Source organism: the organism of the source record quoted next, unplaced genomic scaffold (assembly GCF_019419815.1).
Source record: "Pyrus x bretschneideri cultivar Hongxiangsu unplaced genomic scaffold, Pyrus_bretschneideri_v1 Contig7, whole genome shotgun sequence".
In the NCBI taxonomy this organism is placed as follows: Eukaryota; Viridiplantae; Streptophyta; class Magnoliopsida; order Rosales; family Rosaceae; genus Pyrus; species Pyrus x bretschneideri.
Genome location: NW_025999809.1, coordinates 10,741,632 through 10,766,116, shown reverse-complemented (window position 1 = coordinate 10,766,116; position 24,485 = coordinate 10,741,632). Strand labels below are relative to the sequence as shown.

Sequence of the window (24,485 nt, the reverse complement as noted above, 5' to 3'; positions counted from 1 at the left end):
TCGTCATGGGAAGAAAGAATAGATCGCTGACTACAAGAATGACAAAGTTTTGGGGCCAAAGGTGGATAAGGCTACGTGGAAACCCACCAAGGAAGCAATGACGGTCAACACAACTCCAGTCAAAATCCCTACACGAAGCAAGGCGATTCAAACCGAAGCTTTTCGTGATCAAGAGATACGTAGACGCACTTTGAAGGAGCTTGAGGAGAAGACTTATCCATTCCCCGACTCTGACGTGGTTGCCATGTTGAAAGACTTGCTTGACAAAAAGGTGATCGACCTACCTGAGTGCAAACGGCCAGAAGAGATGAACCGTACTGACAGTCCAAGGTACTGCAAATTCCACCGCTTCATTAGTCATCCAACGGAAAAGTGCTTTGTGCTAAAAGATCTCATCATGAAGTTGGCTCAGAAAGGGATCATCGAGCTAGATCTTAATGATGTGGTGAAGACAAATTATACCACCGTCACTTCTGGCTCTTTGAACTCAAAATCTTCACCTCAACCGCTGGGGGCATGCTCCAAAACCATGTCAGTCAAGTCAAGTGAAGTTGAAGGATGGACTTATGTCACTCCAAAGAAAATGCACAAGAAACATAGGTATCCTCCACAAGTTCGCCAATCGGAAAGGGGGCAAAGCAGCTACCGTCAACCTTCAAAGCTACATGAAAGTGTTGAGGATGATGAAGTTATGACACAAAGATCGTCCGTTGCCATCACAATGCGCGATTTCTTCCCCAAAGACTTCTTCAATCACTCAGTCAAGACTCCTTGCTATGAAGATTGCAAGGAATGCCCCTCTAAGATCATTTGACAAATTCGCCAGCTCCTCGTTCGCACGAGCCTAAAAGGTGACAACCAAAGCTCCTCGATCGCACGAGCCTAAAAGGCGACAACCAAAGCTCCTTGTCCGCACGAGCATAAAAGGCGACAACAAACGCTCCTTGCCTGCATGAGCTAAAAATGCAAACGGCACCAAGACGCTCCTGGCCCGCAAGAGCATAAACTGTGTACGGCAAAATCATCATTAAAACCATCACTCATTTGAACTACGTCATGACTTGATCCCTCCTCAACCAAGGGTACGTAGGCAACTTGAAACTTCAAAACTTCAAGTACAGTCACATCAAAATAAATAAATAAATGTTTCATTAAAGAAAGTCAATATTATTACGTTCTTTGTACAAAAAAATTACATGTTGTTGGTTTCAAAAGAAAAAAGAAAAAATAAAATAATACATATGTTACTATGTATTAGAGAATATATATATATATATTCTCTATCAAAAAAAAATATATATATATATATACATATGTTACTATGTATTAAAAAAAAAAAAACAAAATATATATACATTCTCTACTATAAAAAAAAAAAAAAAAAAAAAAAAAAAAAAAGAGAAAGCAAAATGTCGACAAGCCCAAAATGGTGGGCTGGATTATTGTGTTGAGGACGAAGGCCCATATACCCAAAAGAACCGGGCCCTACTCACTCTCAAAGTCGCATGCGATTCCCTCAATGGGCCTTGGGCTTGACCGAGCACTCGTCGGCCTACAAGTCTTTTGGGCTTCAATCCCCAATGCTCAGATTCTTCACCCATTCATAACTCTCTTTGATTTCTCTCCCAAGTCTCTCTGTATTCTCAAAGCAAAAGCCAGCTCCGATGGCTATAGATCTAGTTGGCTTCTCCAAGATGGACGATCGGACTGCCGTGCAAAAAAGCTGCCTCCGCCGGCCTGCAAAGCATGCAGCACCTCATCCGCACCCTGTCCAATCAAACCCCGTCCCACACTCCACTCGATTGCCGGGAAATCATCGACTTCACCGTCACCAAGTTCAAGCACCTAATCTCCGTCTTGAACCGGACCGGCCAAGGACCCCGCGATCAAGCTCTTCGGGAAGAAGATTTCCCTCCCCGCTGACATCGAGGACCTGGGTTTTGCTCGCCCTGTTGAGAAAGAAGTGGAAGTAGAATTGGAAGAGGAGTGCGAAGAGGAGGAAGAAGATGCAGAGACTGAGCGGGATTCGCTGTCACAAAAAAATCGACTGAGAGATAGAGAGAGAACTTCAACTTTTTTCCTCTCTCCTTCTAGTTCAGTAGAAACGAAATCTCTACACGCATTAATGGCGAAAGAGAAAGCAGACAAGGAGAAGAAGCTGTTCGTCTGAGTCGTCTGGAACTACGCGGCGGAGCTGAAGCTACTACTGATGGCTCCGTTAATCCTCTGCACATTAGTTACTCTTCTCCAATTCATCCCTTCCCGAGCTTCCTCTACAGCTCCTCGTCCTCCACCGCACTGGAGAAGATGCTCTACGCCAGGCCTAGCGGCGGCTTCACGTCGACTGCCACCGTCGATTTCCCAGATCAAGAATTCCAGGATCAAAATCGATGACTTTCCGGGAGGCCCTGATGGGTTCGAGTTAGTTTCTCGATTCTGTTACGACAACGGCAGAATCAAACTCACGGTTTCAAACGTGTGCCGACTCCAACTCTGCCCTGAACTCCCCTGTCGAGAGACGACCAGATCGCCCATCCTCTCTCTGTTTTGTTGCCGCTGCAACGTTCCTCTCAGAGCCGGTCAATAAATTTACAGTCAATTTTGTACAGCAATACGCAGAAAATACAAGATTGATTAATTCGCAAGGCACCGAAAAATCAAATATTTTCTTGTCCGATTAGATGTTTGATCTGATGAGAAGAGTAACTATAGTATGATAGGAGCTGTGCAATTGGGGGTGTTGGCTGCGTGTGTCGTCGTTTTGGTCCCAATGGCCATGGCCGGATACCATCTCAGCCGCAACAAGATGCTGTTCTTCAGCGGCGCTCTCTTCATCACTCTCGCCTCCGACGCCGTCCTCTACAACCCCTCCGACCTCGCCACCTGGGTCGACTCCCTCCTCACCGAGTTCAACCACAAGTCACCACCTTTTTCAACCCCCTCTCCATATCAATCACCACCTCCACAAAGCTCACTGTGCAAATCCATGGCGTCCTGCAAATGGGTCCCTTCGTTTTTCACAGTGTTACTGATTCTCCCGCATCCCAGTCCAATCCGCGGCGCCGGCGATGTGCTGCTGCAGTGGGGCCAGAGAGAGAGGTCGAGAGTCTCCAGGACCGAGATCCGAGCTGTCACCGATGAGTCCTCTTCGTCGGCTCAAGCGAGGCAAGCTTCGAAGCTGCAGAGGAGAGACAAGTCCATGTCGCCGCCTCCTCCTCCGCCGCCCCTTCCGTCTTCTTACCCCGCCAAGTCGGTCCCCAATTCGAACCCCGCAAGAACCAAGTATGTTCCACAGCTCTACTCCCAGCTAGAGTTGTGCAGGCTCTGAACTTGAACATTGACGACATGCAGCAACAGCCCCAGCTTCAGCGTCGTTTTAGTGGCAGATTGAATTCTGAGTACGAGGTTGCTCTTCAACTTCGGAGTAAGGCCGGCGCCACCAGAACCGCCACTTTGTAGCAGAAGCGCAATATTTGGCCGCAGCCGGCAGCGAGCAACGAGATTAGGCTCCCCCAGGAGTGGACTTACTAGGGTTTTGTTGGAATTTTGGGAATTTTAGAGAGCAAGTACCAAAAAAAAAAAAAAAAAAAAAAAAAAAAAAAAAAAAAAAAGGAAAAGATGATGCGTGCCACTATCAGCAAGTCAAAAGAAAAAGAAAAAAAAAAAAGCAGTGGCGACATAATTATTGCAAAGAAGAAATTTGCAAAAGTCTGATCGAAAAAAAAGGGCCTTCTCTTCCATGGTGTTCATAATTCGAGAGCTCCATAGCTATACGTTGCAGATGAGAGAGATTCTCTTCTTCGAAGATTTGCAGGGGATTTTAAGCAGGGTGCATAAGGAGATGCAAGCTTCATTCGTCTGGCTATTTCAACAGGTCTTCAAACTTGACGCCTTGCACTACCTCGAGTTCGTCATTCTGGCCACCATGATCAAAATCAACGAAGAGCTTCATTGACCGCTGTCAAACGACTAGCCGGCCTTCAAACTCGACGCCTTACACTCTGCCTCAAGATCTACTTCTGCACATCCGCCATGGCTGCTGCCTTTGAATGTGATCAACAAAATCAAAGTTTGTCAACTCACACCCAAAGATCTCATTCGTCTGCTTGCCTCTGCTGCTGCTGCCTTTGAATGTGATTGACAAAATCAAAGTTTGTCAACTCACACCCAAAGATCTCCTCCGTCTTCTCTGGGACTCGCCTGGGTTTTCACCCACGAACTCAACCTTGCAGATGGCTATATAAAGAAAAAAAAAATGATGATGCGGGGAAACACTTTTCAAAAGAATAATTAAAAAAAAAAAAAAAAAAAAAAAAAAAAGTAGCAATGATGATGCTGGGAAGCATCTTTCAAAAGAATAATAATAAAAAAATAAAAAAATAAAAACAATGATGATGCTTCTGGCACCATCTGAATATATATATATATATATATATATATATATATATAATTATAAAGGCTTCAGGCGTGAAGGCAAAAGAAAAAAAAAAAAAAAAAAGGTGGCAATGATGATGTTGGGAAACATCTTTCAAAAAGAATAATAATAAAAAAAAAAAAGATAGCAATAATGATATTGGGAAGCATCTTTCAAAGGCAGCATCAGCTGCCAATTGTTTAAATTAGCAAAATTAGAAGATGCAAGGCAGTGAGCAAAATGCAGTAGCCATGCAGTGGCCTATATGCGTGTGTGTGTGTACAAGTTTTGGAATTAAAAGTAAAGAAAGTAATGAAGGTCATCATTCATGTGTGGACATATTTGTTATATACAAGTTGTAATTTTGTAGAGTTTGAAACTCACACGGTGCCAGGCACACCGAGAGCAATTACAAGTGCGAAAAAAAAAATGTATCTAACAAAGAAAGAGGAAGATGGAGCCTTCACAAAGGTCGTTCACGTGAAGCCCCACTACTTGGCCAAACTCCAGGAGCGGGAGGCACCGAAGATAGATCATTCGAGGCCCCGATACCTGGTGGAACGCTGGATGATGCAGGAAAAAGGTGTCTCTAGAAGAAAGACGCAAGCCTTTGACGGTCACTTTGAATTCGACCTTGAGATTCTTGCATCTCATCAAGCTTCCTCTTCATGCCCGACGAATAGTTATTTGCAAGCACATGCAAACTTCTATTCTCGTACTTAAGCTGTTTAATCTCCTGCTTAAGATCTTCCACCTCTGCCATTAATGATTCCACCTGACGGGACCGAGCAAGCAGGCGTTGGCCCATGTTGGACACGGAGCCCGCACACTGAACACTAAGAGCGAGGGACTCTTGAACGGCCAACTCATCGGACCGTCCCGACAGCAGCCTACTATCTTTTGGAGTAAGGAGGTTCCTAGCTACTATTGTAGCTGTTGTGGCGTCCTGCATCACAGAGTCTTCACCTGTAAGAGGACCGTTAGAAGATAAGAAAGAAGGGCACCATACATTACCTTGAAGCGGCGCAACCGGATCACTGCTGAGACTCAATTCTAAGCTAAGGTTCGATGGGTTAGCCATTTTTCAAAGGTGTTAAAAGAGATGGGTGGATGGAGTTAAAACTCAAAAGGCCGGAGATGATTTTCAGGAATGAGCAACCTTCAAAGTGTGCATGTTAGAGGTGATCAATACCTCTATAAAAAGGAAGAGGCGCTTGCTCAGAAATCGAAGAGGCGCTTGCTCAGAAATCAAAGAGGCGTTGGTTCAGAAAATCGAAGGGCCGCTTATTCAAAAAAATGAAGAGACATCGCTCTGCAAATCTCAAAAGCTGGATTTTCCGGCGTAAGTTAGGCGACGCTTTCTCTGCTTTTCAGAAAACGCGTTCAACTTTGTCAAAAGATCTCCGACAAAGTTGAAAACACGTGGAGGCTGGCGACGCTTTCGCGGCTTTTCAGAGCACGGGTGCCACTTTGTCAAAAGATCACGTGGAGGTTATCATCGCAGCTACACATCTTTAGCTGACAAGCGTAAGTTAGGCGACGCTTTCTCTGCTTTTCAGAAAACGCGTGCAGCTTTGTCAAAAGAGGCACTCGTTCAGAAATCGAAGAGGCGTCATTCAGAAATCAAAGAGGCGTATTCAAAGATCGAAGAGCCGTCACTATTTCAAAAAGCCGGATTTGCGGGATCAAAACGTTTGTCGACAAAGGTAAAAGAACAGTACCACCACTTGCTATTGGGAAATCCCTATATATGTCGACCTTCATCTTTTATGGCAAGGCAAACCTGCAAACAAGAAAAAAAATGCCCAACTCTTTCTCACTTCCGAGAGTACACTCCCAGCAAAGCATCTCAAAATGCTCAGTTTTCTTCCTCTTCGGGAATACCCTTGCAAACAAATGACACCAAGGCAAAAGTATCTCATATCATCAAGGGCGAAAGCAAAGGTATCTCATATCATGCTTTTCCCCTATCTTTTCCTTTGCCCTTGTTCTCACCTGCCAGGACAAGGACAGAGAAAGCAATATGTCGGAACCTCCACTCAAACTTGCGCTGCCACCAAGAAGTGATGGTCCATTCAAATGCAAGGTTTGCATTCAACTCCTGCATCAGGAACAAATAGTACAAGAGAAGATGCTAAACCTGCATAAGGAAATACCACTTCTACAAAGAGGAGCAAGTAAGGCAAGTGAAAATGATGCATTGAAGCATGTGGAGACAAGCTACGACTGCATATGCTGAGCTATCCTCTAACCCTCTTCAATACGAATTGGAGAGATTGAACAAAGAAACAGAAAAAAAGGAGTAAGCTCAGACCTTCGGGGAAGACCAAAAGAATCCTGCTACCCAGTTCAAGAGTAGCACAAAGGAAAATCAACGATAGGGGGAGACCAAAAGAATCCTCCAGCCCAGTTCAAGATCAAGCCTCGATGGCCCTTGAAGAAATCACAAGTCCAATTCAAAATCAAGTGTTCACCACCCTTGAATCAAATTCAACTCCAGATCAAAGGAGTAAGTTCAGACCTTCGGAGGAGACCAAAAGAATCCTCCAGCTCAGTTCAAGATTAAGCCTGCGGAAAATCAACGATTGGAGGAAACCAGAAAATCTTCCAGTCTAACTTAAGATCAAGCCTCGATGGTCCTTGAAGAAATCTCCAGCCCAATTCAAGATCAAGCCTCGACGGCCCTTGGGTTGACATCTACATTAAGGGACTTCAAAACGCATCTTCTACACGTGACAAGCACATGTTTACGACGCGCCTTGAAGTGGGGGCATTTGTAGACATCAAAATTTCGGTGAAATGAATGTTGATCAATAATTAAAATTTCAACGCTCACGTGTCACATAAATTTTACATGTAGCGTGTGACTCAACGAAAAATCGAAATAAATCGGAAATGTCATCAAATAGGACACGTGTCAATACCTGGCAGAAATGATTTATTTCATCTGATTATTTAAATCCAAAAATCAAGTTTTGGAATTCTATAAATAGGAGGCCAAAGGCATTCATTTTGGAGGGGAGGAAGAAGAGAAAGAAAAGAAAGAGGAGAAAGAAGGGGGGAAGAAGGAGAAAGAAGAAAGGAAGAAAGAAAGAAACCTTGAAACTCTAAAGCTCTCAAGCAAATCCCGAAGAATCAAGAAAGCACTCTTCGTTCATCGTTCATCATCCGTTCATCCTTCAAGATCAAGCCCCAACGGCCCTTGAAGATTCATTCATCATCCGTTCATCCTTCAAGATCAAGCCCCAACGGCCCCTTTGGATCAAGAACCTCAACAAATCCACACATCCAATCAACCTTCAAGATTAAGCCCAGAAGCCCTTGAAGATCCGCTCATCCATCAACCTTCAAGATCAAGCCCCTACGGCCCTTGAAGAACTTCCACCAACTCAAGATCAAGCCCCGACGGCCCTTGAAGAAAGTGTTCATCGTTCATCATCCATCAACCTTCAAGATCAAGCCCCAACGGCCCTTGAAGAACATCCACCAACCTTCAAGATTAAGCCCAGAAGCCCTTGAAGATCCGCTCATCCATCAACCTTCAAGATCAAGCCCCAACGGCCCTTGAAGAACTTCCACCAACTCAAGATCAAGCCCCGATGGCCCTTGAAGAAAGTGTTCATCGTTCATCATCCATCAACCTTCAAGATCAAGCCCCAACGGCCCTTGAAGAACATCCACCAACCTTCAAGATTAAGCCCAAAAGCCCTTGAAGATTCGTTCATCAACTGTTCATCCTCAGATCAAGCCCCCGACGACCCTTTGGATCAGCAACTCATCTACAAACCTACACCCTACGAAGATAGAATCAGAGGACCAAATTACAAAGAGATTGTAACCCCAAAATCATTAATACAAAATATATATTTTGTACACGTATTCTTGTCGCTTGTTTCAGGAATTATTCGTGTTTACAAACGCACATGGATAGAATTTAGCTTCCCAAATTATAGGGTGATGTTCTCCACACATTTATTTTACTTCTTACATATTCATTTCAATTTTTTATTGTCAAATCGAATGAATTAAAAAATATTATTGAAAAAAACTTAAGAGGCATTTTGATATATGTGCCTCAATTTTGAATTTTTTGAATCAACCATCTATAACTTTTAAACATTTGATCAAACATTCTTCTACTAATTTAAATTAAAATTATGATTTTTATTATATTTAAGTTACCAGTTAGTTCACAAATTAATATAGCAAAACTCCTAGAATCACAACAAACATCCTATCTTATCATAATTGGTTCAAAAGAAATTTTTCTTACTCAAATAATTTTTTTAGCCACTTAGTACTACGGTCCAGTGGTATTCCTCTTCACTTGTAAATAAGAGGTCTTAAATTCGATTCTCGTTAAATGTGAATTTGAACCATATCGTTGCTACCGTGCATGTTCTTCTCGAGCTTCCGCTCGTTGACGGACTTCTTCTTCTTGCCAGCACAAGACTTCTAACACTATCTCCACCTGTCGGAGTCTGGAGAACGTTCTACTTAGAAGTTGAGAGCTAAATGAAGAAGATTCCCCAAAAGACACGCGATGCGGATGGGGTGACTCCCATGTCGTGAGTCAACATAGTGTTATATATATATAGCTTAAATACAGGAATCAAGGAGCCAAATTTATATGTCTACTAGTTAAGAGAGATTTTTTAGTGTAATCAGTATATGGAGTGGTACACCACGTATCATTATACAAATAGTGGAATATGTGTGTTAAAAAGTTAATAACTTAAAAAATAAAATTTATTCCCTTATATAAAAATACATAATGTACTACTCGTATTCCTGTCATAATAAAAAGTTTCTCACTAGTTAAAATGGTTCACAAGGCCTGCGGTATCTACATGGTTCCGTTCTTTCTATTGCTATTGTTATCATCAAAATTAGTCTTTGCCGATGTTTCCGAAGATCCAATACACAGTTACTCTTTCTCTCTTTTTCTAGTTCTCTCATATTATATATTAACTTATTGTTCTTCAAGCTAACAAAACTCCTTGCCTTGCGTGACTGGGGAGAACCCCACCAACTTTGTTTTTAATTATTAAAAAAAAAAAAAAAAAAACTACTTTCTGGGTTTTCAAACTTTGTTTTATTTAGATTTTTATTCCGAAAACGTAAAACAGTTATCAAACAAGTTTTAATTTTCATTTTCAAAAAATAAAAAATAAAAACTAAAAATTGATAACTGAAATGATTATGAAACGAGCCTTTAAAACACACACACACACACACACATATATTCAGTAATTAACTGATGATAAATTTGTTTTCTTATCATTGCATATGATGAAAGATGATCTCAATAAGTCGCTTATGCAGATGGAGATCATTCTTGCAAGGGAAGTACCGTCAATAGACGTACCAACAAGTTCTAAGCCGCCTGGATCAGGAGAGGTAGGGCTGGTTTGGTATTGTTGTGCTTTGAAAAAAAGCTGCTTTTGCTGTGCTGTGAGAATAAGCAGCTGTGAAATAAAGCAACAGAGTGTTTGGTAGATTTTTTTGTAAAAGTGCTTTTGAAAAAAAAAACAGTATTAAAGTGTTTGGTAAACTTTTATGTAAAACAGATGTGAAAAAAAGCTAGTTTTTCAAAGTTGGGTTTTGCAGCTTCTTGTTTTTGGCTTTTTTTCACCCAAAACTGTGAAAAAAAGCTGAAGCTGAGTGTTTACCAAACATAAAAACAGCTCCCAGCTTTTTTTGATAGCAGATTTTTTCAGAATCACCTCAGTACCAAACCAAGTCGTAGTCACATGAGCCGGCTACCTACAGGATCCCCATCAGGGATCGAGGGCACCGAAGGCAAATAAAATTGTATTGTTAGAATAAATATTACATCATATCAATTATAGCAGTTATGTTAGTTCTCCTCATCCTGTATTCTGTGCTGGAAGTCGGAAGCCTTGCTCATAAATACTTATTATTTTGTTAAATTTCAGATGTTTTCAACTTTTTGTGCTTCAAGTATTTTTAACTCTTTTTGGACAGCAGCAACTAAGTTTTATGATTCTACCAAGTAACTACGTTTTTATCTAAGGACATTAATGTTGAAGTTATGGGAAGGCGGATTGCTTATATCGATCTGAAATAGTAGAAGGGATCACACATCTGAAATTAGAAGGATAAAATGACGCGGTGGAGACAGCAAATATGATAGTGGGTAGCGAATTTAATTACTAAATTAACCACGATAATAAACCAATAGATGATTAAACATTTTACATAACTATAATACTTGCAGCTCCTTTTTAAGGGGATGAGCTCCCCTCACTTAAAAATAATATACCTTTTCCGAACAAATTTTATATTCATAATCATTTAATTCTTTAAACCAACTTGATTGATATCCTGATACTGGCTCCTTTTACTGGGTCATTTGTTGTTGTGTATTTTGATGATATCCTGATTTATAGTAAAACCAAAGAAGAGCATTAGTGCACTTGAGACAAGTTCTGGATGTTTTGGAAGAGAATAAACTTTATATTAAGTTGAAGAAGTGCACATTCCTTACAAATAAGTAGCTGTTTTTGGGGTATATTGTTAGCTAAGATGGAATTCATGTGGATCAAGACAAGGTACGTGCAATCAGAGAATGGCCTACTCCAAAGACCGTAAGTGAGTTGCGTAGTTTCCATGGCCTCGCTACTTTTTACAGGCGCCTTGTATGAAAATTTATTACCATTACAGCTCTTATTACTGAGTGTCTCAAGCAAGGGAAGTTTCAATGAGGTGAAGCACAAGACAAAAGTTTTGCGTTGATTAAAGAAAAACTTAGCACTACATCGGTTTTAACCTTTCCCAGTTTCGAGAAGATATTCGAGATCGAATGTGATGCAAACGGATTGGGCGTGCGAGCTTTGTTGTCTCAAGAAAAAATACCAGTGGCATTCTTCAGTGAAAAGTTGAGTGAAGCCCGTAAAAAATAGAGTACTTATGATCAGGAATTTTACGCGGTTATGCATGCTTTGAAGCAATGAGAGCATTATCAAAGCTTTGAAGTTCATCAACAACTAGAAGAGTGTGAGTAAAATGCATGTACGATGGGCCACTTTCCTTCAAAATTTTCCTTTTGTGATTAAGCATAAATCTGGATCTCTCAATCATGCTGTCGATGCTTTGAGTTGAAGAGCAAATTTGTTGATTACTTTAGCACAAGAGATTGTGGGGTTTAAGTTTTTAAAGGAGTTATATGAAGCTGATATTGATTTCAAAATAGTTTGGGTGAAGTGTGATCAGAATCAACCTGTTTCAGATTACCACATTAGAGATGGGTATTTGTTTAAAGGCAACAGGTTGTGCATTCCTAGCTCGTCCTTATGAGAGAAGCTTATTTGAGATATTCATGGAGGCGGTTTGAGTGGACACTTAGGCAGGGACAAAACCATTGCAGGAATTGAGGAACGTTATTTTTTGCCTAAGTTGAAGAATGATGTTGGCAAAATTGCAAGAAAGTGTTATGTTTGTCAGGTGTCAAAGGGTCAAGCACAAAATACTGGTCTTTATATTCTTTTACCGGTTCCTACCGACATTTGGCAAGATTTGTGTATGGACTATGTGCTGGGACTTCCTCGAACCCAAAGTGGGGTCGATTCTGTGTTTGTTGTGGTTGACAGGTTCTCTAAGATGGCACACCTTATAACTTGTAGAAAGACTTCTGACGCTACTCACATAGCCAAACTGTTTTTTTAGGGAGGTTGTGCGTTTGCATGGTGTACCCAAAACTATTACATCTTATCGTAACACCAAGTTTTTGAGTCATTTTTGAATTACGCTATGGAAGCTCTTTGGTACTACCTTGAAATGTAGCAATACAGCGCATCCACAAACCGATGGCCAGACGGAGGTGACTAATAGAACGCTTGGCAACATGGTTTAAAGTGTTTGTGCTGATAAGTCAAAAAAGTGGGATAATGCTTTACCTCAAGTGGAGTTTGCTTACAACAACGTTGTTTATAGTGGCACAGGAAAGTCCCCTTTCTCTTTGGTCTATACTTGAGTTCCTAACCATGTCGTTAACTTGGTCAAACTTCCCAAAGCCCATGGAGTTAGCGTAGGCGCTCAACATATGGTAAAAACGTTATGGAGGTTAAAGAAGAAGTGCGAGATAAGCTGGAAAAAACCAATGCTAGGTACAAACCTGCTGCAGACAAGCATAGGCGTGCTAAAGTTTTCGATGAGGGAGATTATGTGATGGTGTATCTCAGAAAGGAGCGATTCCCTGTTGGAACCTACAACAAGCTGAAGCCATGCAAGTATGGACCGTATAAGATTTTGAAGAAGATCAATGACAATGCTTATGTTGTTGATATGGCTGCATCTATGGGAATTTTGAGCACTTTTTAATGTTGCAGATTTGTTTGAATAACATGAAGATGAAGCGCTCTATCCTGAAGATAACTTGGGGGTGAGTTCTTCCGAAATGGAGGAGTCTAACGTAGAACATTTAGCGGCGGAATTTAAAACACAGCTTGACAGGCGCAGGGTGAAGACCAATAGGTCATGAGTTACACGCTATGATTTAAATAAGATTCAATATTTATAATTAATCTGGTGTTACAAGTAGAATAAATAGGCAATGTAAGTGTTGCTCTAAGTTTCTTCTTTTTGTATTCTAGATTAATCAATATAGTCTTTGAGAATTCTCTCACTTTTTTCTGGTGGATTCTAGATGAGTCATTAAGGGTGAACGTAAGGATCCCTCTGTTTATCTTCTTGCTACGTCACAAGTTTTTTTTATTGATGGATGGTGATTTTGAAGTTTTGAATCCTCCAACTAAAGTACGACTCAATTTATGAATATTTTATTCGTTTGATTTCAATTTTTTTTTAAATTTAGAAGATGAGTATTTGAGTTTCAATTTTTTTCATCAATCCTAAATGGTTTATTAAACTTTTTGCAATTGGAAAATTCTAAGGAAAAACTTCTTACCAATGTTCTTAGATTATATACTTCCTTGCTTGTTGATAAATATAAGAGGATGAATTGTTTGATTTGTTGCTTATGCACATTAGTGGAAAGAAAAAATGGGTTTGGTAGCAGAAAGAAAAAAAGGGTATCCATGGAAATGCTAGTAAGAAGAGGAGGGTATGGCAAGGACACCTCTTTTAAAAAAAAAAAAAAAAAAATTCAATTACAGATGTTATTTTATGAAGGGAATGAGTGTAAAGATAACTTAATATTTTGAATTGGGTTTGAGAGGGTAGTTTAGGTAATAAGTTTGGGTTTAAAGAGAGATTAATTCTTTAATAAAAAACAATATGAATGAAGAGAATAAGTTAAATGTAGAAAAAAATTACATGAGTTCAAATAAAATTACCCTTCTCAAAATGGTGCCCCCAGCGTCCGCTTCTAACTCCCAAAATGGAAGAGCCGATTGCTGTTTTTTCCAAATGGGAGAGCCGAATGCTCTCCTCCGAATGTGTGGCTCTCATCTCTCTCCTCTACATGTTTTTGGGGTCATATATCTCCTCTGCATTTAATAATCATAAAAGGCATCAAAATGTCCTTCATAATTTCATTCCTCTCTGCCTTTTAGGCACCGAAATATTACATTTACTTTTTGCTATTTGCTTTTTGAATGAAAAGAAAGAGGACACTTTAAACTAATTAAGTTTTGTTTCTATGGAAACATATTAGAGAAATTTTATTTGAACTTATCTAATCTCTTTCTATATTTAATTTACTCTCTTCATTCATATTGTTTTTTATTAAAGAATTAAAATCTCTTTAAACACAAATTTATTACCTAAACTACCATCTCATACCCAATTCAAAATGTTAAATTATCTTTACACCCATTCCCTTATAAAATAACATTTCTAATTGAATATTTTTTTTTCTTTTTAAAGAGGCGTCCTTTGCCCCTCTATAATTGCATCTGTTGTATAGGATTAGCATTTCCATGGCAGCTTTTTTTTTTTTTGCTACCACAACCCATCCATGGACTGGGGATCCAAGAGATCATTCCATAGACTTGAATTTGCCAAGAGAATGTTATGCAAGCTCTAATTCAGTTCTTTTTAAATCGAGCATTTTCATGTACTTTTTAATAAACTTTGAAGTGACATAGGGCTAACAAATAAACAAATTGGAGCTATTTCAAATAAAAAAGGTGCAAGACATCCACCCGCTAGTTCGTGGTTAAGGTTGAGCAACCTTTATTTGCAACAAGAATCAAGTTTTATGTATTTGCAGTACTAATCAAAAGTCCTTGCACTGGTGTTTTGGGGCACATACAGACGACAGAGAAAAACAAATACAATATAATATAAAAAGTATGAAATTTAATCCAAAAAAGAAGCAAACAAATAAAATATCCATAAATCAAGTCATACCTTAGTTGGAGGATTAAAAACTTCAAAATCACCATCCATCAATAGAAAAGCTTGTTTTTCTCTATCAAAGCTATTAAGGTTTTAGCCGGAATGAACATAGGATAAACAAGTGGTGATGCTGGGGTTTAATTATAGTATGTGGCTCTATTGATAAATTTGATTTTTATTATTAATTTCATTTTGTACCTAATAGTAATTATGCAATTGGGTATAGAAAGAGGTTAGATGAATTTAAATAAAATTTCCCAACACAATAACTTGTAAATAATTAACTATTTATATTACTACACGTATTAATTATGATTAAAAAATTAAAATCAAATATATGCAGGTCGGTTCAATTAACCGTAGCCTAAGAATTTTTGGAACCGCTTACCAAACCGATTAAGATAAGTGCGGTTCGTTTTAGCCACCAAAAATTTAAAAAAAAGAAAAAAGAAAAAAAACCAAACCAAACCAAACAGCCGCAGGTGCTCTTCGAGCAGTTCAGTCGGTTTGGTTTTAAAAAAATGCCCAGCCCTCACCTCCAGCATAAGCCATTCAAGGCGGCCCAAGGTCCGCATCCCCTCTAGCTTTATTGCTACCATTTTCATGCTAGGCCTTTCCTTCCTTTTCACCCTCAAAAATCTACTTGCAAGATTAGCCACTTCTTTCAGTGACTCAATATTTCTCTCGGTGACTGTTGTCGTCTAGAATTTCAGTCAAGTGACCCTCTTCCACGGAACAAATGAAGAAGCTTGCCAGGTTTCTCTCTACCTGAGGCCTAGGAAAAGAGAGTGCCATTTTGCTTGTTAGTAGCTGCACAAGGACAACTTCGAAACTGTAGACATCACTCTTTTCTGTTAGCTGGTTCGAATGAAAGTACTTAGGATCCAAGTACCCTAGCCTAGCACAAGAGTTATTATTTGAGCTTGATCTAGAGGAATCAATCGCGAAGCTCCAAAGTCCGACACTCGCTATGGAATTGTCGTCGAATAGTATATTTGTTGTTTACACATCTTGGTGTATGATTTGCATGGAGGTGGAGGAGCGCAAGTAATAAGTATGCTAGTGCTCTGGCAGTTTCTGCTGCGATATTCAATCCTAACTCCCATGAAACCGATGATTCTTTGCTCTTTATGCTATGAAGATGATAAAAAAGAGTTGCCCCGGTGATGAACTCGTAAACTAGTAATGACACCGGTGTCTCTAAACAGCAACCTAATAGTTTCACCACATTTCTATGGTTGACTTGAGAAAGAACGATAACTTCATTGATAAACTGCTCACTTTGGGTTGAAGCTCCGATTTTCGACATTTTTATGGCAACCACTTCATTATCTGGTAGTATTCCTTTGTAGACTGTTCCAAAGCCTCCTTCGCCGACGACTCTGCTCTCATAATAGTTGTCTGTGCCCTTCTTAAGTTCTGCTGTAAAGATTGTTGTTGTCTCCACCCTCTTCTTTGAAATACTTTTCTCTGAGTTCGATATAATTATTTTTCTTCATTCTCTGAGTTTGATGTAGTTATTTCAAACACTGAATTCCAATACACAACGTCATTTAACCAGTCAAACAATTGGTATCCCCGACCAACTGCTCTGATGCACACCCTAAATTCCATGCAAATCCTTTTGAAGAAGAAATTAGTTCGTGGTGTTGGGCCACTTCTTACGTGCAAGGTTGAGATCTCCACCACCTACTGCTCTGGTATATACCCTAAATAAAAACTTCCAAAATGATGACAAATAATATATATTTTTTTATACAAGCAATACTTTACTTTTAACTAAAATCTAAACTACAGCAAAGGAATTTTCAAATTAGAGTGTATAGAGAAAGCAAATCTGCTCTAGCCAATGTGGCTACACTTATTATTTGATGAAAAGAAACATTATTTCACTATGGCTAGAATGACAAACAATGTTGAGTTGATTATATGAAGCAGTGAATTATCTTCCATCATCATATGGAATTAACATCTGGATCTGAATGCTGTCATTCTCACTAGCTGTACCAGTACTAGGACCACAATCAGCTCTAAAAGCCACAGGATAAGCATCTGAGTTAGGTGTCCCAAGTAAGTACTCAGTCTCTTCTGAAAAAATTTCAGCTTTTCCCCATGCATGCTTTTCTGTAATTCTCATTCCTTCCAGCTCCATGGCAACTTCTTTCATTGTTGGCCTGTCCTCCCCTTTTAACCTTACACATCTTTTTGCGAGATTGGCCATTGTTTTTAGTGTCTCGATGTTTCTCTCGTTGACTATGGCATCATCGAGAATTTGATTCAAGCGATCCTCCTCCATTAAGCAAACAAAGAAGCTTGCTAGGTTTCTCTCTTCCTCAGGCCTGTCAAAAGAAAGTGCTACTTTGCTTGTTAGTAGCTCAATGAGGACAACTCCAAAGCTATAGACGTCACTCTTATCTGTTAGTTGATTCGTGAGGAAGTATTCAGGGTCTAAGTATCCGAATGTTCCTTGCACTAAAGTTGCAAGTTGGGCTTGATCAAGAGGAATCAATCGTGAAGCTCCAAAGTCTGACACTTTTGCAGTGTAATTTTCATCTAGCAGTATATTGGTCGCCTTCACATCTCGGTGTATAATTTGCATGAGAGCGGAGGAGTGTAAGTATGCTAGTGCTCCAGCAGTTTCAGCTGCTATCTTGAGTCGTAATTCCAATGAAAATGATGATCCTTTCCTCTTTTTACCATGAATGTGCTCAAAGAGAGTGCCGTGAGTGACAAACTCGTAAACTAGTAGAGGAACTTCTGACTCCAAACAACAACCCAATAACCTCACCACATTTCTATGGTTGATTTGAGAAAGAACAATCAACTCATTGACAAACTGCTCCTTCTGGGTTGGGACACCAATTTTAGACTTTTTTATGGCAACCACTTTATTGTTATCTGCTGCTAATATTCCTTTGTAAACTATTCCATAGCCTCCTTCACCAAGGATTCTACTTTCATGGTAATTGTTTGTTGCCTTCTCAAGTTCTTCTGCCGTGAAAATTTTTGTTGTCTCCACAGTGCCTCCTTGACTAGCGATTTTTTGTTGTAACAATAAGCCACCATTTTCTTTAAAGTATTTTTCTTTGAGTTTGAGGAACTTTCTTCTCTGCATTCCCCAATATATCCAAGAAGATCCACTTAGTAAAAGCAAGAAGCCTCCACTGGCACCTGCAAAGATGATTGCAAAATTGCAAGAAATTATACAGAGCAAATCATCAATGTATTAATCTTGTTTTTGTCGTCTGGCTAGTGCTTTTCTTGTTTAGAACAAATTAGGTTTTGGACAAAGTGATATTTTGTGACAAAAAATGACATATACTACACAATGAGAATATTTACTCATTTGGTACATGCATGGATCTTTCTAAGAATATGTATGTAAATATTAGTCATTCTTTGGGCAAGACAGACTCTTATTATACTTATTAACAAAGTGCCGATATCAGTTTTAATATCATGTCAATAACAAAGTGTATATACCAATTTTGATTGGTACATTATTAACAATTTTGATTTGAAAATCTGTCTTCTAGAGAGCACTTCTAATATATGTTTGAAAGTTTTGGATCTAAAGATGGTCGAGTAAACAAAATCTGAGTGCAATTGTTCAAAGAAAAATTAGCACGTTTAGAATTTTAGACTAGGATTGTATGATGTGATAGATAATAAACTAACAACCCAATAAGAGATTTGTAACTAAGTTTGCACACAAGATCCGAGTTCAACTTTTTCCTCCACCAATATCTTTTGTATATATAAAAACACGTGCCTAAAGAAAAGTAAAATAATTACCTAGTGAAATTATAAGCAGGAGACTGAGCTTTGCTCGACCGTTGTCCTTGATGCAACTTTTTTTATCCATATCGTCATTTTTGTACCCTTTCGGACATTCACAAGTATAATTTCCCGCTGTATTTATGCAGGTTCCAATACTGCAGGAGTCTGAAGCCTTGCATTCATCAATATCTGATAAGAAAAAGAATGAATTAAATCCATGAACAAAAGGTAAAACTAAAATCCCACTTTTGAGAAATGCCCAAAGGAAACAGTACATGTACCCACAGATTTGACAATCCACCGCAAATTTAGTAATTGGGTGTTACTGGGAAAGGAATCCTCTTCGGAACCCTTTTTACCTGAGCTAACTGAGTAAAAAATTCGGATTCTTGAAATTTGATCTAACATTAAAAGTTATTATAACTTTTAATGAAACCTTTTATTTTTGACCGTTGAATTAAATTTTAACAACTTGAATTTCGTGCTCAGTTGACTCAGGTGAAAGGGATTCTAATTACTGTTAGCTTGTGGGCACTATCTTCACAGAGCAACAGCATCTGTGCCTAATTGGCGGCTACTTGGCATGGCCAGCTAAGCTTACATATGATTTTAAAGGTCTACTATTTTGGGTTCAGTCTCCAATCAATTTAATTGTTAGATTGAAACTTTGTTTAATTAAATATTTTGATCTAGGTTCCTAGCATCATTTAAGGAATTTAACTCCTGTATTTATGTATTCAATATCTCACAAATTATGAAATTTAAATAAACTCAAATAATACTTTTACAATAATTACTTAAAAATCAATAATAAAGTAATACTGTTCTTCACATAGTTCTACCAAAAAAAAAAAAAAACAAAATTTTAATGCACCCATGTAATTATTAATATATTTTAAGAAATAACTACTGATATAATTTAAAGTATAAAATAAATACATGGTATTAGCATGGGTACATTCACCACAAAAATATGGGTCCATATTAAATTAAGAAATACGGTACATATTAAAATTTAAAATTATGGGTACAAATTAAAGCTAAAAATAATATTGGTACAAATTTTTAAAAGGAGTACAAATTAAAAAAAATGAAAAATACTAAAAAGATATATTTGGAAATGATTAATAAGTTTTTTATTTTCAAAATTGACATATGATGATATGTGAATAATTTGATATTCAAATAATGACATGGACAAAAGTTAAAAGACCTTGTCAAAAATGAAAAAAAAAATTTAATTGATGAGCAAGAAAAAGGGAAAATTTGAAATAGGTCCAATTCTATAAACTACCTTTTGAAATAGGTCCAATTTTTAATGATTTTTTACTTTTGAAATAGGTCCAATTTTTAGTTACTTTGGACCCATTTAAAAAAACCCCAAAAAAAAAAGAGAAATGTAAACTTAATTTATTCTTATTTTAATGTCTTCAAACCACTGTAACAAAAATTGTTCGTCTAGATTATTACTGCATAGTGCATTCTTTTTCTATTTACCACGAACAATTTTTCTTTACTAATTAATATTATAGTCACCCCAACAAAAGTGTCAAATTTTTTTTTTTTGACAAGAAACGATAGCAGTATTTTCTTGATCATCACAAACAAATACAAATGTATCAATCGGAACAATACTTTAATGATCAACACATTGATTTGGAATGAATTTGCACAAACAAGCAATTAATTAAAAACCTACACGTATATCACAACCACAGGTGCACCAACACAAATTTGTCACAAGAATGATATATGTAACAAACCTATACCAATCCACAGATTGATTTTCACTGATGAGCAAGGCCACACAATCTTCGTTGGAGAGTGAAACTACATAAAATCTTCGTTGAAAAAATGAAACCACATAATCATTGCTTGAAGGCAAGACCACATCAAGCTGTCGCACAAAGGCGGACCACATATCCCCCCCACACACGGCACAAACAAAAGTGGCAATTATTTGCTGACTAAGGCTGTTTTTTACTACTAGTACTTTGCAACATATAATAAGATATAAAGGGATCAAAAGTGTTCTGAATCCCTCAACGCAACCCCCCAATGAGCCTAACAATACGGAAGAGGATCTCTTTGGATTCACTTTGTGAGAATCTTAGATATCCTCACATTCTAACCATTTATCGTACATCGTGAGGTTAGTTTTCGTCAAGTACTATTTGTATTTAATTTTAAATAAAAAAAATCAAATGATTTCTGACCGCATGATGCACAGTAAATGGTTAAGATCTGAGGATCTCTAGGATCCCCACAATTTAAATCCGGATGGATCCAAATCCTAATAATACAATCATATATGCAAGAAAGTCAAGCAAATTGAAAATTTATTTGTTTAAACTATAATCAAATAAGTAGACCTACCTACGTACATACACACACATATACGCACATGCATACACACACACGCACATGCATACACACACACACACGTACGTACACGCATACACACATACACACATGCATGCATACATACATACATATATATATATATAATATGTTTTGATATACGCAAAATTGTTTATAATAATAATAATAATCAAATGGTCAAATGGTCAAATGGTGTCTAGATTTATTTACCTTGGCAACCATCCGGGAGGTATGGGTTCCCTTCGTAACCTGGCAGGCACCGGCATATGTAGCCTGAAGACCGATTATGGCAGTAGCTATTTGCCTTGCATGCAAAAGTGCTCTCGTTTTTAGCTGCAATATTACATAACTCATTCCCCTTCCCAATTTCCCAATCAATAATTGCCGGAAGCCGGGCTGTATCGTTTAGTTCTCGAAAACTTGTACTGTTAAAGTTGAACTCGCCTTCTTGCACAAGGAACGCGTAGCTGCATGGGTTGAAGTGCCACACATCCTTATGATTGTTAAAGCTTCTCAAGGTCACAGTCTGATTTTTCAGCCCACTAGGGATTTTAGTTTGGCAACATCCAACGCCAGAGCAAGTATCCCGCTGATCGATAGCGTTGTCAAGATTGTCACATATGGACATGCACCCAGTTGTGTACTTTTGTCCACCCCGGTAACCTGTAAAGAACGCATATGTGTCGCATCCAACTGCGACAAACATGTTTTTGGTTCCGGAGATGGTGTAAGGAGGAGGAACCCGGAGCCTGGAATTGTTCCGTGTGGTCAAGTTGCCTTGAGCATCGTAACAATCATTGGCTGCGAACTGTAGTATTTGGAGCTCACCGTCATAAAGAGATATGTTGGTAATTTCGATATTGCTCGTCATCAAACGTGTTGTTGGCTGTTGAGTGGAATTTTCACAAGTGATGTTAAACCGACTTTTGAGGTAGCAACCAGTGCCTATGCCAAATGGGTATGGAATTGTGAGATTACCACAATGGTCAGGGCAGCCAGGCAGTGCCTGAGGCGGAAGGAGAGATTGAGCTGTTGTTGGAGTTGGAGTTCCTAGTAAAATTGTAACCGCTACCACCATTACTAAAGAGAGACGCAAAATCTGCATCCTCCTATATAACGCCATATAGTATTAACTAAAAAGGGTCGAGCAGATCCTAGCAGTAATAGAGAAAATCCAAGCAGGTGATGGATCCAAGAAATTAAGGAACTGCTAATTAAGAAGGTTGGCCTTCTGTAGGAATATATATATGGAAGGGATTAAAACGCTTGGTGGCATATTTTGTGTTGGGGGAACATGCCTTCCTCATCTTGACTTTGTCTGTCAGTGTTCTAGTCCACCGTTAGGCTTTGTCCGGTTTATGACTTAGTACTTAGTTTTGACATAAAAAAATAAAAAAAGACTTGGTGCTGAGTCATTAGTCAATAAACGACGGTACTGTGCAAAGTCAAGTCAAGTTTATTTAATTATTTAAAGTTAAGTCAAGAAAGATTGCTGGTGTGAATTTATTGATTATTTTCTTTCTTTTTATTTTTTATTTTTTAAGAAACTAGTTGTCGAAATACTTTTGTGAGGGCTGCATAGTCTGTGTATTTTGAGTAAGAAAGAGATCTCTTTCGATCTTTTCTAATAAGATCACCGAATTAAGTGATTTGGGCATTTGAAATTTTATTGAATGATCTATCTGTTTTGATTTCTTAAAAATTATAATAAATTTTAACCATTTAATGAAATTTTAAAGGTCAAAATCACTTGATTTGATGGTCTTGATAGAAGTGTTTTGAGTAAAAACAAGAACGAAAAGATTGATGGTGGAGCAAGAACTTATCAACGTTTTATTGGTTTCTAAAAAAATTAAATTGTAGATATTGTTTTCTTGTTTTTAATCTTAAAACACTGACTTACACCATACTCACGGTAAGAAGTTTAATCAATCATATATATATATATATATATATATTAAAACTCAATTTCGGATGGCACTGTTCATCAGCAGCGTCCGGATAGATTTGTCCCCCGGTTTCTTCTTGGTCTCCCGTTGAGTGGCCTCCTTTGCACAGCGAAAGGACCACCTTGTCCTTGCTGGCCACGCGTTCTTCCGACTGCCTTTCCTGTTAGATTTCTCTGCCTTCCATTTTCTGTAATTGCATTTTTTTTTCCCTCCTCCACATCTACATCGTGGAAAGAAAAGTGGTGGAAAGCTGTGGAAAAGCCCATTTGCTTCCATTCACTGATCTCAGAAGGTGCATCCCCTCCCATTGCCGTTCTCGAGTTTTCTCAATGGCGTTTTCTCTTTCACTTTGTTGCCAAAAACGACGGAACCAATCAAAATTTATGCAAATCGTTTTCCTAGAAAAATAGAAATGATGCGCTGTTCTTCCCTCATTCTCCAGGTTCCTTCCTCCTTCCTCCTCATCCTTTGGATAGCGTCTCCTCCATTTCGACCTCTCTCTTAGAAACACAGTGGAGAGATCTCTTCAGTTTTCTTTGTCAGGATCTCTGGAGAAAAAAAAAAGTTGATTTATTTTTTTAGTTTTTGGTTTGTGGGTTTTAATTTTTTGACTTTTTGTGCAGGTAAAGGAAGAACCCAGAACAGATAAGTTCACTGAAGGACTTGATAGGAGCATCCTTCATTGGGTTAGAGAGGTTTGCGAAGAAAAATCATTACCCTCTTCCCTTTTTCGAATTAAAAAAATAAATAAAGTAGGGTTTAATTTTACTGTTGTTTGATTTAGTCCTCAGCACCATTCGTGGTACTTGTACTCATTCACTACCCGATAAATAAAACCCATATTTTAATTTTAATTTTTTTTTTTAATTTTATGGGGGTTGTGGTGTGATTTTGGTTTTTGATGTTTTCTTAGTGATTGATTTCTTTGGTGTTTAATTTTTCTATGTTTTCTCAGTGATTGAATTATGGGTTTTTAGCCGTCCCTAATTTCAGTGATCCAGGCAGCAAAGAGAGTTTGCCCCTGTTTGCTTTTCCTTTTCTCACCAGATATCTTTGCTAGCATGATTCGCCAAACTCGCTGATCGCGTCTGCTATCGCCGACCAAGTATGACTTCTTTCACTTTCCGTTTGTTTCTCAGGAAAATTTAGGGCTAGAAAGTGTGTAGAATTTTAATCTTTAAACTTTAAACTATCCTTTAACACTATACTATGAATCGAAAAAGAAGAGCAAAGTAAGACAAGATTGCAGAGAAATGTAAGGAGAGAAAGAGAGAAGAAGAGAGAGAATGAAATAATGCTTTGTATATTGCAGAATGAAATCAGATACAAGTCACAGAGAGAAGTTCTCTATTTATACATGCTCTTTGCTTTTGTAGTAAGTTTCTAACAAACTAATAACCACCTTATAGCTTCCTACAATCCTAACTATCTAACTAACAGACTTGCTGATGTGGATAACGACCTTGCTGATGTGGATTCTTGATGTGGTAGGTTGCTTATGTGTATATCAGTCAACATCCCCCTTAATTTCAACTGGGTTTCCTAGCTTGAGATTGAAAGAATGCTTGAGAAATGATGGACAGGTTGCTTATGTGTATATCAGTCAACATCCCCCTTAATTTCAACTGGGTTTCCTA

The 24,485-nt window shown here is 38.3% G+C and overlaps 1 protein-coding gene and 1 pseudogene across 1 annotated transcript; both read right to left on the bottom strand.

Moving 5' to 3' along the window:
• Nucleotides 1-14,818: 14,818 nt before the first annotated feature.
• Nucleotides 14,819-16,290, bottom strand: LOC125472577 (annotated as a pseudogene).
• A 270-nt stretch (nucleotides 16,291-16,560) lies between these two features.
• LOC125472367 (wall-associated receptor kinase 2-like) lies at nucleotides 16,561-22,199 on the bottom strand. The gene is made up of 3 exons (XM_048573682.1): nucleotides 21,110-22,199; nucleotides 18,533-18,706; nucleotides 16,561-17,908 (listed from the first exon to the last, which is right to left on the bottom strand). The coding sequence occupies exons 1-3, from the start codon at nucleotides 22,020-22,022 to the stop codon at nucleotides 16,680-16,682; spliced, it is 2,316 nt and encodes a 771-aa protein (XP_048429639.1). The 5' UTR covers nucleotides 22,023-22,199; the 3' UTR covers nucleotides 16,561-16,679.
• Between the last annotated feature and the right edge of the window lie 2,286 nt (nucleotides 22,200-24,485).

Bases quoted from the DNA above. Each gene is read 5' to 3' on its own strand.
- LOC125472367 (XM_048573682.1), bottom strand. From the start codon at position 22,022: ATGGCGTTATATAGGAGGATGCAGATTTTGCGTCTCTCTTTAGTAATG. The intron at 18,707-21,109 runs GTAAATAAATCT...TTTTCTTATCAG, and splicing joins CCTCCCGGATGGTTGCCAAG to ATATTGATGAATGCAAGGCT. The intron at 17,909-18,532 runs GTAATTATTTTA...TCATCTTTGCAG, and splicing joins CCTGCTTATAATTTCACTAG to GTGCCAGTGGAGGCTTCTTG.